The 17646-nt window shown below is 37.4% G+C and overlaps 1 protein-coding gene across 1 annotated transcript in view; it reads right to left on the bottom strand.

The window, feature by feature from the left end:
* pigg (phosphatidylinositol glycan anchor biosynthesis class G (EMM blood group)) overlaps positions 1–17646 on the bottom strand; it is a 105451-nt gene that overhangs the window by 50726 nt on the left and 37079 nt on the right. Inside the window, exons 7-8 of the mRNA XM_065263961.2 lie at positions 16917–17134; positions 10417–10704 (exon numbers count right to left, since the gene is read on the bottom strand). Coding sequence (XP_065120033.2) covers positions 10417–10704; positions 16917–17134 — 506 coding nt within the window. The remainder of the gene's footprint in view (positions 1–10416; positions 10705–16916; positions 17135–17646) is intronic.

Below are 17646 nucleotides of genomic sequence, written 5' to 3'. Positions count from 1 at the left end.
TCCATACAGTTTATGATAAGAAATTATATAGAATAGGAATAAAAATAAAAAATATATATATAAAACTAAAGTATTTAACTGAAAGAAGTCAATAAATTAATGATTAAGATAATTAAGGGGCTATTTACATGTCAGTGTTTTCAACCAAAAACTGGAAACTTTTATGCATTTAACATACCAGTCAGTTAAAAGGTATTTGACTGAAAGGTTTTTATGATCTTAAAACGTTTTGATCTGAAGGTGTATGTCTGAATGTTAAAATTAGTTTTGTACAGTATATAAAAATATAATTGTGCTAAAAATTGTATTTACGACGTAATTGCAATAGCTATATCTGTGTTATTCCATAGTTTTAAAATGATTAATTATTATTTTTTAAACGTGTAAAAGGACAATTTATGAATCAACCTTTATTGTCAACCTAAACATACCGAAGACTGTATAATTGGCAAACATTTTCTCTGCTCAATCCACACGAGACTGCAGCCAAACAAATTCACTCCTTAGTGTGAATGAATGATGCTGCAGATGACAGACGACTGAAACCACACAGAGTGATGCGGCAGATCTGTCACTCATCTCATCTTACAGACACTTCTGCTGCAGTGCATCTCTCTCTCTCTCTCTCTCTCTCTCTCTCTCTCTCTCTCTCTCTCTCTCTCTCTCTCTCTCTCTCTCTCTCTCTCACACTGTCAGCAGTTTATTCCCGTGTGCCGCAGAAAGTGAGAGAGAAAGATCTTTCTTTCCTGTAAAGAGGTAATTAAGACAGAAATCCACTACTTTATTTCATTAACTCTGGCAGAGAAACTTTCCTGGTATCGGTGCAGAGAATAAATCAGATATGTTTTATTAAGTAAAGGTTTATTAAGAGAGATTCAGGAGCTCTATTTAGGGCTCTATCTTACACCCGGCGCAATGCGGCGCAATGCGCGACGCAAGTGTCTTTCGCTAGTTTCCACCCTAATTTGCACGTTTAGCGCCGCGTAGTTTAAATAGCAAATGCATTTGCGCCCCCTTTTGCGCCCATGGGCGTTCTGGTCTGAAAACGAGGTGTGTTCAGGCGCATTGTTGGCGCGTTGCTATTTTGAGGCAACTAAAATAGACTACGCCATTGACCAACAAAAACCTGCTCTAAAGTCTAAAGTCAATGGCGCAATGTGTTTTATGTTATTTAAAGAGCGCATTAGTAAAATGCGCCTATAAACGGGAGGACAACGCGGGTTTGCTTATCACAAGGTACATGAATGCACAGCAGCACAAAAATGCTTTTAAATATGAAAGATTAAAGGATTGAATGTAAAAGATTATTATTGAGTCTCTTGGACATAAATGAGGACTAATTATGAGACGTTAGAAGGCACAAAGAGTTGCTTCACCTGCAGCCTGGTAAGTAAATAAATGCTTTGCTTTGAACAAATGCGTCTGTTTTTAAATGTTTTTTTTTAATGCTACCTCACGGATTTATTGTATATGATGACTCTGTACCTGTGGATATGGTGAGATGAGAAACATTTTTAAGTAATGCTTAAAAAAAACTCTTTGCTAAAAAAACCGCTGTCCAAAGTGCTGAAACGTGAGGAGAGCCGTTTGTAAATTCTTGTTCACCACGTGCGTGAAGTTGGCCCCCCACCCAACGCAAAACGTCGGCAAAATATGCTCAATCGTTTGTGCTCCGTTTGTGCTGGTTTGTGCCGCAAAAATTTTCGTTTGTGCTGCTTTGGTTTTTTAGATATTAAAAGAACATTTATAGGTCATACTGAGGTCACGTAGCCCCCCAACATGCTCCAAATTTACCCAAAATAGTCTTAAACGTTTGTGCTTTGTTTGTGCTGGTTTGTGCAGGTAAAATTTTCGTTTGTGCTGCTTCGGTTTTTATAATATTTGACATTGAAATAAGGCGATGACGTCACTCAGCCCCCCACATGCTTCAAGTTCACCCAAAGTATTCTTGTTTGATTGTGCTTCGTTTGTGCTGGTTTGTGCAGGTAAACATTCCGTTTGTGCAGTTTTCGTTTTTTAGATATTAAAAGAACATTTATAGGTCATACAGAGGTCACTCAGCCCCCTACATTCTCAAAATTCACCCAAAATAGTCTTAAACGTTTGTGCTTCGTTTGTGCTGGTTTGTGCAGGTAAAATTTTCGTTTGTGCTGCTTCGGTTTTTATCATATTTGACATTGAATTATGGTGATGACGTCACTCAGCCTCCCGCATGCTTCAAGTTCACCCAAAAACTATTATTTTTCTATTGTGCTACGTTTGTGCTGGTTTGTGCAGGTAAAAATTTCGTTTGTGCTGCTTCGGTTTTTATAATATTTGACATTGAATTATGGTGATGACATCACTCAGCCTTCAAGTTCACCCAACAACTATTCTTTTTCGATTGTGCTACGTTTGTGCTGGTTTGTGCCGGTAAAAAAATTGTTTGTGCTGCTTCGGTTTTTATAATATTTGACATTTGAATTATGGTATTGTTAATTTCAATAAAGTCTATAGTCAATAGAGTCTGATGTTATTTCTTTTTTTTTTTTTTTTTGCTTAACAATGTTCACACAAGTATAAAGATGGAGAAAGACTTAAACCTTTTCTGAAGGCTTAAAATACTATTTATCTGATTTCTGGTTATCGCCTAGGGGTGACCCCGAATAGTCGAAGATTCGATGATAGGAGAACCCTGATTCGACTACCAATCTCACAGTCGAATCGTCGCAGATGTGTTATGAAATGAGGATCCTTTAATTTTGGCCCTATATGGGTGCACACATTATCTGATTTCACATATAACAGCTTTCTCCCAATATATTAATATACAGCATATTATTATAATTCTGCAAATAATTTGTGAATTATCAGCTTTCAATAAATATTTTTAAAATGCGTTAATAAATCCAGCAACCCCTGTGACCGAGCTATACGTCCATAAGAGGTTCCTATGTTAATAAACCATTGCCTCTTTGTTTCTACATTTAAAAGAAAAAGCTGGAAATTCTGGCTATACTTTCATTCTTTTAATAATTTCTTCATTTTATTTTATTTATAAATCACTCTGGGTTATCTGGTGTATCTATTTGGCTTGTGTTTTGTTTTCGTGCACTTGAGGCATTTTGCACATTTGTTCTGCAGTTTGTTACTCCTGACCTTATTTTATTAAAAATTGTATTTATTATAAACGTAAATTCTGATCTAATTTAAGTCTGTACATTTGGATTGCTTTTCGTTGTATAGATTTTGCACTATTGCGTGCTGGCCATGCTTGCGCATGCAATTTAGCCGAACGTGCTAGGTGCTCTGCATCTCATGTTTAGAAGTTCATCAAACTAAACATTAAAAAACGGATGTTTTCGACGGGTATAAGTTTTTAAAATGTATTTAAAACATAGTGGTTATCTTGTCAAAAGTTAAACTACCAAATAGGCAAGCCATTTCTTTAAATTTCCGTGATGAAACGGAAAATATCTGCACCGAACCTATATTTATGCCTGACACGACTGTCTTTCTTGTGATTTAATATTATGGTGTTCACTTTCAAATGATAGAAAAGAGATTCCTGAAATAAATTATATCATCAGTTGTTTCTGTATCTAAAGTGAATGGAGATGATCAAAGTGAAAGCAAGCAGGTATTTCTGTGCTAATAGCGCGTAGTGTCTATAAAATAATTAATTTCAGTGTTTTTATGAATTGTATATAAAGCTTAGTTTTTATAATTTGCAGTAACAATCACAAATGATTTGTCATTTGTCGTTTTTTTTGGTCATGACTGCTTTGACGCGCTTAATCTCCAAATTAAATAAAAACACTGAATTAGCCGAGGTTTCCAAGGCAGGATCACCTTTGTTATATTTTTAGGTTTAGTTATCAAAATGTTTTGTGTGATGTTCTGTAGATCGTCGCTTTAAAATGTTATGAGGAATAATTAAACAAATGTTGCCATTTTACCTTAAAAATATATAAATGCATTGTCAGTTTTGTCGCGTTTATCACTTGAAAGACAGTTTTTGGTCACTTTATCAGAAAGTTGTTTATGTGTGCTGCTTGTGAAAGAAAATAAAAGTTATCAATTTGTACCTGGTCTGACCCCCTCCCAACCATAATCATCACCATAATTCAATATCAAATATTATAAAAACCGAAGCAGCACAAACGAAAATTTTACCTGCACAAACCAGTACAAACGAAGCACAAACGTTTAAGACTATTTTGGGTAAATTTTGAGCATGTTGGGGGGCTACGTGACCTCAGTATGACCTATAAATGTTCTTTTAATAGCTAAAAAACCAAAGCAGCACAAACGAAAATTTTTGCGGCACAAACCGGCACAAACGGAGCACAAACGTTTAAGACTATTTTGGGTGAATTTTGAGAATGTGGGGGGCTGAGTGACCTCTGTATGACCTATAAATGTTCTTTTAATATCTAAAAAACGAAAACTGCACAAACGAAATTTTTACCTGCACAAACCAGCACAAACGAAGCACAATCAAACAAGAATATTTTGGGTGAACTTGAAGCATGTGGGGGGGCTGAGTGACGTCATCGCCTTATTTCAATGTCAAATATTATAAAAACCGAAGCAGCACAAACGAAAATTTTACCTGCACAAACCAGCACAAACGAAGCACAAACGTTTAAGACTATTTTGGGTGAATTTTGAGAATGTAGGGGGCTGAGTGACCTCTGTATGACCTATAAATGTTCTTTTAATATCTAAAAAACGAAAACTGCACAAACGAAATTTTTACCTGCACAAACCAGCACAAACGAAGCACAATCAAACAAGAATACTTTGGGTGAACTTGAAGCATGTGGGGGGCTGAGTGACGTCATCGCCTTATTTCAATGTCAAATATTATAAAAACCGAAGCAGCACAAACGAAAATTTTACCTGCACAAACCAGCACAAACGAAGCACAAACGTTTAAGACTATTTTGGGTAAATTTGGAGCATGTTGGGGGGCTACGTGACCTCAGTATGACCTATAAATGTTCTTTTAATATCTAAAAAACCAAAGCAGCACAAACGAAAATTTTTGCGGCACAAACCAGCACAAACGGAGCACAAACGATTGAGCATATTTTGCCGACGTTTTGCGTTGGGTGGGGGGCCAACTTCACGCACGTTTTATACGCTTATCTTACATACTTGTAAATAATTTTTTGATGATATTGGATAGCCATACATTTAAAGCAATTAAAAGCTTTTTACTTCCATGACTAAAAGAAAACGGGTTTTAAAGGTTTTAATAAAAAAATAAAAATTTCAATACAAGTGGAAAAACAACATAATTATTTAACATTAATCTTAAACTGGGGATCTTCTTCCTCCGCTTAGTTTTTCAGTTTACAAAGTCCGTCATCTAAATAGGGATTAGACATAGCGCCAGAGCAACTGGCTTTTAAAGGGGATGAGAGCTGTGACTCTCATTTGTTTACTGCACGTTACGCCCAAAATACTCCCATTACAATAGGACCTACCCTTTACGACCATGCGCTCGGCGCAAAATACATTTTTCCCGTCGTTAAATTAGCAAAAGTGGATTCGGACACGCCCATTTAGACGTTGCGCTGTGCGCTTTAGACAATGCGCTTAGATCGTTAAAATAGGGCCCTTAATGTGTGAGGACAATACTTAACCTTTCAAGACATGTTTTGGTAATATTTCCCTCCAAAAAAGTTTTTTGACTTGTCCTTTGTCAGAATTTTCATGACAATTATTCACATTTATAAAACAAAAACATTCCTAATAATTAACACGTTAAAATGTTAAAGTATGTTATAGTATTATCACACTATCATCATAGTACAGCCAAAGGTTTATTTGATCTTTATGCTGATTGTTAAAATTGTTTTTTACATTAATGAGAATCCAAAGAGAATCACTGTTGGAAATTATGAGAATTAATAAAAGCCTCCAGATGTCTGATAAATGTGTTTAATTGTCATAGAAACATGTATGTCTTGATGTTTCTTTAAATTCTTTATGCAATGCATATTTTCTTTTGTTTGAGTTCAGAGTTTTCGCGATTTATCACATGAATAACAGAGACGTCCAAAAGGATGTGACATTTGTACTCCCATGATGCAAGGTGATCTGATACTTTATCAGCGTATGAATCAACAAGAAGGTCAAGCAATTATCAGACAACCCCTAGCTCCCCAAACACATGGACGATACTGCGGTGTTCACGAGACATCACTGAAAGGAGAGGTGAAAAAAATCTAACTGAGAAGACACCGATACCTACACAGTGGACAAAAGCCCTAACAAAAGCTTTAAATATGAGGATCACTAAACACTCATCACAGAAAACATGCTTCAGATTACTGTAGTATACTGATCTAAACCATTAAAGCATTGAGCTCAAAACAAACTATTATAAAGAAAAATGAGCCTCAAAACTAAATGTCCTTCAAAAGGCACAAATGTGCAGCTTGAATTTTTGTCAAAGCCCCAACAGACCTTCATTCTAATTGCACGATTGTAAACACAATTTTTCCTTGTTTTCACAAACTGAGCAACAAGTCAAAATTATTTTCTGTGATATGATATGACGGGTCTGAAGTCCCAGTGGCGTCCATGGACCTTGCTTTTCTTACAAAACACTAAACAGCAACAAAGAACACAATATTACTATCCTAGTAATTTTATTGCATTACCAGCGCAAAAGGTCATGGTTTCAAACACAAGGAACGCATATTGTGTTTAAAAAAATTGTATACCCTGTAATGCAACCTAAGTCACTTTGGATAAAAGCATCTGCCAAAAAGTGTAAATGTAAAAAAAAAGAATGATAACAAAAGAAAAACCTGTTTGTCCTTACAGTATGAACTTTTTACCTACTGTATGTGCTAAAAATTGAAGACACTGCAATATTGTGTAAAAGGTTGTATACATAGCGAACCTCTGGTGGTTCACAGGGAATCGCTGGAGGTTCATGACTTGAAAAAAAACTATGAACTAATTACAATTCATTCTTGAATTAAATAAATTTAACATTTAAAAATCTAAATAAAACACTTACTAACAAAATGTATATTTTATTTGTTTAATCTGCATGTCATGTGACTATTTCACAGCACTATAAATGAACATACACTCACCTAAAGGATTATTAGGAACACCTGTTCAATTTCTCATTAATGCAATTATCTAATCAACCAATCACATGGCAGTTGCTTCAATGCATTTAGGGGTGTGGTCCTGATCAAGACAATCTCCTGAACTCCAAACTAAATGTCAGAATGGGAAATAAAAGTGATTTAAGCAATTTTGAGCGTGGCACGGTTGTTGGTGCCAGACGGGCCGGTCTGAGTATTTCACAATCTGCTCAGTTACTGGGATTTTCACGCACAATCATTTCTAGAGTTTACAAAGAATGGAGTGTAAAGGGAAAAACATCCAGTATGCGGCAGTCCTGTGGGCGAAAATGCCTTGTTGATGCTATAGGTCAGAGGGGAATGGGCCGACTGATTCAATTGTGAAGCCACAACATGCACAACCTTGAGGCGGATGGGCTACAGCAGAAGACCCCACCGGGTAACACTCATCTCCACTACAAATAGGAAAAAGAGGCTACAATTTGCACAAGCTCACCAAAATTGGACAGTTTGGTCTGATGAGTCTTGATTTCTGTTGAGACATTCAGATGGTAGAGTCAGAATTTGGCGTAAACAGAATGAGAACATGGATCCATCATGCCTTGTTACCACTGTGCAGGCTGGTGGTGGTGGTGTAATGGTGTGGGGGATGTTTTTTTGGCACACTTTAGGCCCCTTAGTGCCAATTGGGCATTGTTTAAATGCTATGACCTACCTGAGCATTGTTTCTGATCATGTCCATCCCTTTATGACCACCATGTACCCATCCTCTGATGGCTACTTCCAGCAGGATAATGCACCATGTCACAAAGCTCCAATCATTTCAAATTGGTTTCTTGAACATAACAATGAGTTCACTGTACTAAAATGGCCCCCACAGTCACCAGATCTCAACCCAATAGAGCATCTTTGAGATGTGGTGGAACGGGAGCTTCGAGCCCTGGATGTGCATCCCACAAATCTCCATCAACTGCAAGATGCTATCCTATCAATATGGGCCAACATTTCTAAAAAATGCTTTTAGCACCTTGTTAAATCAATGCCACATAGAATTAACCCTCTGGGGTCTAAGGGGTTTTTAGGGCCCTTGGGAAGTTTTGACATGCACTGACATTTGTGCTTTTTTCAGTTGTTTAAAAACATAATAATGGCAAAAGTCTCATAACACTGTGTTCATCACAAACTGGGCTACAATATCATATAATCAACATGTATGTACATGTTTGTATTTTTGAGAGAAAAATGTTTATGCGTGGTTTTTGAAAAAGCAAAATTTTTAAGTCACTGATATAACTCCACAAAATTCATTCTTAACATGTTTTCCCAAGACTTTCCAAACTGGATCTAGTAGTCTAGAGTTTTTTCTTCAAAATGATGTGAAAATCATATGGCCTACTCAATCACATAAAGCAAGATATTGATTTACAATTTCTAAGACACTTTTGCTTGAGAGAGGCTGTATGCATGGAGGCGGGAAAGCTCCTGAATAATCAGTGATTGACAGCTGAGAGACAAAAGAGTTGAATAATGAGCCACTAATGAGCCTTGTGTGGATGTTCAACAGGAATAACTTTCTCTGTAGTAAAACCATGATAAGGTTTACTTTTCAATATAATGTAAATACACACACACACACACACACACACATTATATATATTTATATATATTTCTATTGAAATATTTTCTATTAATTTCACAAGTATAAGTTACCTTTTAAAAACCATAGTAGCTTAATCATGGTAAAGATACTGTTTGGCCATCTTAACATGAACACACTTCAACCCAGGGTTAGTGTTTGGTTGGCCAGCGAGAGGTTTACTTTTGTGCAGTAAAAAGCTCAAAAGAACAACTGCCTATCGTTGTCTGGACTCTTATTTGTGTATTTGTAATCATTATAGTAGAAACACAACAAGGGACACGCGTGGTAAACGTATCAATGTTTGTTTACAACCGCCGCCATTACCTCACGTGTTGATCATGAAAGCAGTGAATGTGTGCTGTGCACACGCGAGTGATCCTGTGTTTAATAAACTTGCTGTGCGGAGATATGCGCTTAGACGCAACTAAATAAGGATTGTACTGTTTGGAATCGCGCATTATATAAGAATACCAAAAAGCGCGTCGAGTTTCCTGACTCGCGTGTTTGTGTATGTGTGTTCCAATCGCGTGAACTGTTTGACGGAAGAACAAAGAAAACACTCGCGTCTGGAGATACTGACACACATACGCAAGGAAATAAGGATTTATGTCATGTTTGGTGCAATCGGATGGAACAACAAGGAATGGAGAGACTGGATTGTGGATTGCATATCCATTGACTGCAGGAGGCACGAGTCATGCATATGGATGTTTCTGCTCATTCACTTCAATGGCGCGGGGGTGTGGCGATCCGATCTCATTACAGATAATGAGGTAACTGGCGAAATACGGTACTTCTCCTCCTTCTCATACAGTTAACACCGAATGACAATATCTGTTTTCAATTTCACTTATATCATTTAAAAGGAGACATTCCAAGCATTATGTAGACATGTATCTTTTGTTTCTACACCAAGTATTCGTTAAGTTACAGTTTATTTTTCTGACGCGTTTCTGAAAGGACTTCACTGAGGGAGAGAGAACAGAACGTGCATCATGTTTATTTTCTTAATTTTGCGAAAAGCACAACATTCTGTTTTTATTGGGAGTGGACAGAAAAAAACTAGACACTTTAACGTTTGAAATGATGTATAAATCATATCTGTATGTCAAAAATCAGCAGAGTAATTTAAGTCTCTTTGCGGAGTGATTGAAAAATAAAGAGTTTGCGGCGCCCGCGCCACCTTTGACCCCAGAGTGTTAAGGCAGTTCTGAAGGAGAAATGGGGTTAAACACAGTATTAGTATGGTGTTCCTAATAATCCTTTAGGTGAGTGTATATGTTTTATGTTTTAGTGCAAGGGGGTTCGGCTAACAAAAACGTAAAAAACCTGAGGTAGCTAATAAAAAATTACATAAATCTTGCCTCTTACCATCTTTATTCTTTATATTTTTTATTAAAACACATTATATTTATTAAACTAAATAAAAGTTTTCCTATCAACACACACGCTGGGATTAAAATAATCACATTTTGCATGGTGGTTGTACAGCTACAGCTGGTCCATAATCAACAGCTAATGCCAAAGATGTAATCCATAAAGCTTAACTTGTACAGTGTAATGATGTTCACACTAAACCCACAACAGGATAAGACCTCAGTCAAGACCCATTTCAGCTGTTTAAAACCAAAACATATTTTCAAAAAATGTTTAAACCATTCATATTTTCCAACCTCTTACCTTAGTAGGAGTCTTACTGCTGCTGTTGGGCATCCTCCTTGCTGCCATGGCAACCAGAGCACACATCAGGGCAGAGGAGAGGAGGATAGCGGTGAACACTAAGACCCAAGGTAGGCTGCAGAGGTAACAGAGACCCCCGGCCGAGGTGCAGATCAGCACGTGCAGGGAGGCACCGAGCAGACACAGCAGGTAGAAGGGCAGCGAGAACAAAGACGCTGCCAACGGGACATCGACCATTGCATCTCTGCTCAATGCCTCTGGCATAGCCAACAGCAGCAGACCCAGAATCTGTGGGAAGAAAGAGAAGCTTTAAAACAAGCGCTTCATTACCGTTTCCATAAAAAATTAACCCTTTATTTTCCTAATATATACAATATATAAAGGCATAGGTCAGGAACATTAAGGGAGCAAAAGTTCTATTTACTTTTTGCTAAATAATACAATTGTCTCTTCGCTTTACAGTATAAAACCTCACATTGTAATGCAGCCACAAAACTGATTCCCGATTTGTCCCGTACCGTGAGATTTCCGATAAAAGATGGAGACTATAAAAGGAAAAACTCTGCCGTGTCCTTGCCTCTGACTCAATGTACCAACCGTCAAACGCTAGCTTTGAAACTCTCTTCCAGTCCCCATTCATGGCTTTGTAATTGACGTTTCTTTATGGGACATTACTTTTTAGTCGGGGATGATGTTTGAAAGGTCACATGAGAAAGAAACTTCCAAACTTTTCTTTCAGAGCTTCAGCTTGGGGGTCAGAAAACGCCCTGTTAATATTTCACAGAGAAAAGACAGGGACTGTCGATCATCTGTGATAAAGGCTTTATGGGAAACTGCTTTAGCATAAAGAGAGGACAGAATATTTAAAACCAGATCAAACTTAGAGGAAATATAATAAAATAAGCAAACTTTCTTTTCAAACCTTTCCTTTCCAACAACCAGCTAAACTTTTTGTTTTTCTCACCTCAAACTCCAAAATAAAATGGTAAAAATGACCCACTGTTTCTCAGTTAACTCGAGGGGTCCTCTGAGAAATCTCATCTTATCCAGATGGGAATGACTGTGATTGTGCTGGTGCATTTTCCTCACAATTCATCATGTATTTTGACCTTCACCAAAAACTGTGACTAAAGCTAATTTTCCTGTTGTGCTGCCTGGTGCTCTGCCATTATGGATAAAGTTTTTTTGCCAACTTTCTGGGTAACAGCAGAATAAATCAATATGGAGTCGGGTTACAGGCTTCTCAGAAGGGCCACTGCAGGGTAATATCTCCATGAATCCCTCTCTTAAATATATGCAAAATATGATCATATACTATATCTATCGAGCTCAGCACTCACATCCAAACACAATCCTTAAAATCTGTAAAATAACCCCTGCAGTGTACTCTATTGAAATGGATCTGTTCTGATATAGTCTTGGACAGCAGAAATAAAACAATTTTGTTGTAAGTATGCAATTTTGGGCCAAATGGCTTCTCTACACCCATTTCTGCATATAAAAAAGAAAGATGAAAAGACTAAAACATGCAAAAAAATTCACACCAGGAATATTTAACAAAAGTTGTCCTTCAAAGTATGTGTGATGAAGCAAAGCTGCTAATGCTAAGATCTGTAAACCGTTTACAATTTAATCACTTCTCTATTGTGAAAACTAAATTCTGCTCTACAAATAATGTTTCACTTTGAAATTTAAACAAAAAAAATATGTGCTTCAGGTTTGCAGGTTTTGCAGGTTAAAGGAATAGTCCAGCCAAATATCAAAATTACCCCATGAATTACTCACCCTATAGCAATCTGAGATACACATCTTTCATCTTTCAAATGAGCACATTTGTAGTTATTTTACTAAAGGCCTTTGCTCTTCCAACCTTTATAATGGTAGAAAACAGGGATTAGGGAACAACTTCTGACTTTAAACCCCTAAAAGTGCATTCATCCTTCACAGAGGTAATCCACAAGGCTCCAATGGGTTAATAAAGGTCTTCTGCAGGAAATTGATGTGATTTTGTAAGAAAAATTATCCTAACAACTAGCTTCTGGTAGTGGCCCTCATGGTTTCACAAGAGAGTTTTAGCGTAGTGAGCACTCGTTGCTGAGTCGAAGATGGTGTTGTTACCGAAACTAGTAATTATAGTTTATGAAGTTTAAAATATAGATATTTTGCATTGATTACTCATAAAAGACCTTCATTAACTCCCTGGAACCATGTGGATTACTTCTGTGAAAGATGAATGCACATTTTTGGGCTTCAAAGTCAGAAGTTGTTGCATGATTCGTGTTTTCTTCCATTATTTAAATTTATTCATTTAGCCGACACTTTTGTCCAAAGTGACTTAAAATTGCTATATGTCAGAGGTCGCATGTCTCTGGAGCAACTAGGGGTTAAGTGTCTTGCTCAGGGACACCATGGTGTGTCACAGCGCCATCACCACCCCTATATGAGCCCATTATGAGCTTGGAAGAGCAAGGAAATTTACTAAAATAACTCTGAAAGATGATGTACGTATGTATCTCAGATTGCTAAAGGGTGAGTACATTATGGGGTAATTTTACAGTAAGTAGGATTTTCCCCCATCTAGTGGTGAAATTGTATTTTGCATTCAAACGAATAGTGCTCTCTAGCACCTCGCTTTTCCAAATGCGTGTTGCAATTACGGTAGCTGTTATGTAATCACTGATCTCCTTGTCTGTTTCAGCTGGTTCACGTGTGCTGAATGAAAACGCGTTGTGGAAAGGCTAGTGCTTTTTGTCCCTCTCTGCTATCATAGTTTTCAATATGGCGGAACGGCATGGAAGCCTCCTTGGACTTAACCTGTTCAATGTAAGTAAAGAGAAGAACATCTAAGTTTACAAAAAAAAGTCAGATGATTGTCAGATGTCATTTTACACCAATGAGGACATATTTATGAATAATGACATTGATTTTGACTTATAAAATACTTAAAAAACTACACATTGTCCCTTTAATATTTGGCTGGAGCATCGCTTTAACATAATTGCGAATGGGTTTATGTTTGTTCCTTGGCTGCATTTTGGAGAGGATTGCTTTACAAACAAAGCTCAGTTTGACGCCGGATTTGCCACTTGTTTACAACTGATAGAGCTGTCCCAACTTTAAAAGACCCGGTAAAAGACCCCGTTCAGGAGTCACAAACATTTAGAAGCCAGCAAACATTTTACCCCCCCCCAATTGGCATTGTAATGCACTTACGAAATGTTAATAAACATTTTTTTATTAAAACAGCGGATAAGTAAACAAGGATTAATTACCAGATAGAGACATCCTGCTGTAATCGTAATAATGCTGTTGATCAATTAATGACTCAGTTCCGATCCTGGATCATATATGCAAGGCTGTATTCTGACTGTACGCCATAGTTAATTAAAAAAAGTTTTTATTTAAGTTTAATTTCCATCAATGCCTTTTAATAATCTAACTACAAGAAAGACTCATTGGACATATGAAGGATGAAATACTACTCTATAGGTAACCAAGACTAAAATAGGATTGGCAAAAACTGTGTGTTATGTGAGCTTTAATGATGTTGCTTCTTGTAGTTAACCTCAAGAGTAACAGACTTACAGACTTCACAAAAGGCCCTGCTACCTTAAAAATGGAAAACAAACAGCCACACTTCATTTGATATGGTGATTAAATGAAACACACAAAAGCTCTGTCACACGCTTGAGAGACAAAACAGTGTGTGAGAAAATCATCAGGTGAATAATGAGCAATCATACTTCATATAAAACAATATACATGGGCTTGAATGAGATTTGAGAGGTGAAGCATAAAATTATTAGTTATTAATAACTCGTATCACATTCTGCAAAACTTTTATGTTCCATGGATGAAAAGAAGTCAGGTTGAGGGTTTATACGGCAATATTTTCTGTAAAAAGTGTCATTATTTAACATAATTAAATCGTTCAAATGTTTTTTTTTTATGTTAACCATTTAAAAAAAGCAAAAAATAATGACTTTGGACACCAAATGTACCTGCAACTATCACCCATGGGAGCGATAGGTGAGCCCTGTCCTGTCACAGCCAAACAGTGGTAACTGCTAAGTGAAATCTATTACTGAAAGGTTTTTAGAAGAATCAATACCACATCTAGCCAAATAACATCTAAAGGACACAGAGTCCTCTGGGATAAGGAACATAAGAATGTCAAAAAGTGTGAAGTCATCCGGTAGGTCAGATGAGATGGAGCGTTTTTTATTTGTCCTTTCTTTAGAAATGTTTGAATGAAAGAAATTTATTTGCTGTGGGTCAAGGGATTTGTATTTTAGGTTAAGTCATTCACTGCTGTTCAGCTTAATTCTTAGAACCAAACATGGACGTGCACAAATACATGTTTTCAAATTCAGCTTGTGCTAGATCTTAAAGGCGGGGTGCATGATCTTTGAAAGCCAATGTTGATATTTGAAATTACCTAAACAAACACGGCCCTACCCCAATAGAATCTGGACCTTCTTTTGATAGACCCGCCCCACACATACGCAACGATGTCGCTACGTAGGCACACCCCTTACTGCTGATTGGCTACAAGTGTGTTTTGGTACTCAGCCCGACTCGCTTTTCCAAAGTGTTTTTCAAAAATCATACACCCCGCCTTTAAAGAAACACTGTATAATAACACCAGCCCATCCTACCCTGATGAACAACTAAACTGTAGCACTGCAGTGCAATTATTTGTCATAATAGAGGTCATTTACAAAGTCAGGAAGGTACAGTAACATAAAGATGAATAGTTAGGGGGCGTGTACACTAAAGTGTTTAAACGCAGCTGAAAACGGCAGGAGGACATCAAATGAAGGCGCTTGCCAGCTTTTTTTTCAGTTGAGAGCTTTGGATGCTATGTTACTTTTGCTTTGTTTATCAGAGGTTGAACGATGTGCCGGTTGATTGTTGTCCCGCCCCTCTCCACTGTGATTGGACGGCTAAGTGAGAAGTGACATTGACAAGCTGAGCGTTTCACCAGAAGTCGCTGAGCACGGAAAAACCAACCTACCAGGAATGTTTATAACCAAACCAATCATGAACACCATTCAAACTTTTTATGAGCCCCATTCACTTACATAGTATTATTTTTCCTACTATGGAAGTGAATGGGGCTCATGAAAAGTTTGGTTACAAACATTCCTCAAAATATCTTCCAGAACAAAAAATTCATAAAGTTTTGATTTGAATTTTTTTTATTTTTGGCTGAACTATCACTTTAAGCATCTTAATAGTAGTATAGATAAAAGTTTTGCCTGTCCTTGATGCTTTTAAAGAGCTTAAATGTAACTTTACACCCTTGCCTCATTTAGAATACGCAGATCTATGAATATGCAAATTAGCCCCACCTCCACTCAATTGCACAACTTGGACCATAGATATAAATATGCAAATTAGTCCCCGCCTGCACTCTTTTGCACCACCTCAGAGCATGGATAAATATGTAAATATGTAGAACACATTTATGCTGTTTTGCAACACAATTTCAATATATTGTGCGACGCTGTAAGTGTTTCTGAGGCTCTTGGCATTGCATTAGCAGCGCAACAGTTTGTGGGTTGAATGCACATCTGATAAATGTATAGCTTAAATGCACAGTGAGTCGCTTTGGATAAAAGCATCAGCAAAACATGCAATATAAAACTTTCAATTTTCAAGGCTGTTGCAGGGAGTTTTGAAGGCCGAATATCTCCTGCTTTTTCAACAACCGGTGCTAAGCTGGATGTGAACTGTGCCGCGAGGGCCGCTGAGTTCTTTATTTCTAATTAGAGAGAAGAGAGAGACTAATTCAGCTCATAATGAGTTGGCAGGGTGAGGGGTGTAAATGAGTCCTTCAAGCTTACACACCGATCCACTTTCACAGCGCAGTAAAACCTCTGAACTCAAATCACCTCTCACTGATGTTCTGCTCATTACAGACCCAGTAGACAGAACAAAATACAGACCTTAGCCCGAGCAGACACCGTAATAACCAGGCTGTGAAACTAAAGCTCATTTAAAATTCTACTGTTGTGTTGATTACCACAAATTAGTCAACAAAGACGGATCTTAATATGTATAATTAGACTCACTGTACTTCCTAACTAGTGAAACATGGTTACCACTGAACACACATACTGTACTGATGTATATGCATACACTAAACTATACAATACTATTCCAAAGTTCAGGAGAGGGTTTATAAACAGTACTAAAGGAGTTCATGATCACTTCTGCACAAGATCATCATTGGCGCAAGATGTCAGAAGTCTATGGAAACAAGTTGTCCATATTTTTACAGTCTATGGTTGGCACAATAATGTTTTTTTCCCATATAACTAAGTTTAAAATAAATAACGGTGACCATAAACTTTTGATTATTATTGTAAATGTCAAAATCTACTGTACATTTATTTCCATCTGTCTTTATTTGTGTCAAACTGCATATGGTTTATTTTTATGGCAAATAGACAAAAGTGTTGCATAAATGCTGTTTGTGTGTGCACAGTTCTTACCTGAAGAAGGAATATCATGCCCATGATCATAGAGTACATGTCATATTTCCCCAGCTGTTTGCTAAGAGCTGAGCTCATGGCCTTCAGAGCATCCAGATATTGTTTGAGAACCTTCTTGCCCATGTTACTGAGAACCTCCGAGGTGTTTCCATCCACATAGAGCTTCATCCAGCTGGTGTGAGACTTCTCTGCCACGCGAAACAATTCATAACCGTCCTCTGTGGAAAAGGGTGAGAGAGGAAAAATAAAACACAGTTCATATTTACTAGGCAAAATGCCCCCTCATTTGTAAGTTTGAATAAATGAATACATTTAAGGGGTTTTAGGAGACAGCCAGTGTGTTATGAAAAAAGAATTTTGTAGGTGATGCGTTATAAACAGGTTTTTAATATTCGGCAGGCCTGTCTAACACTTTTAGTATAGAAAATCTGTTCCTGTTGCTCTACTGGCTGGCTGTTTTGTCCGTCTGTCTATCAATCGTCTGTCTGTCTGTCTGTCAATCGTCTGTCTGTCAATCGTCTGTCCGTTCGTCTGCCCGCCGTTCGTCCCTCTATCTATCAATTGTGCGTTCGTCCGTCTGTCCATCCATCTATCAATCGTCCACCCGTCTGTCTGTGTATTGATCTTCATCTATCTGTCTGTCTGTTGATCATCTGTCTGTTTGTTGATCACCCATCTGTTGATTGTCCATCTGTCTGTCGATCATCCATCTGTTGATTGTCCGTCTGTC

The sequence above is a fragment of the Paramisgurnus dabryanus genome, chromosome 16, assembly GCF_030506205.2.
Source record: "Paramisgurnus dabryanus chromosome 16, PD_genome_1.1, whole genome shotgun sequence".
Taxonomy (NCBI): Eukaryota; Metazoa; Chordata; class Actinopteri; order Cypriniformes; family Cobitidae; genus Paramisgurnus; species Paramisgurnus dabryanus.
Note: the sequence above shows the minus strand (reverse complement) of the source record. Positions and strands in the feature narration are given on the sequence as shown.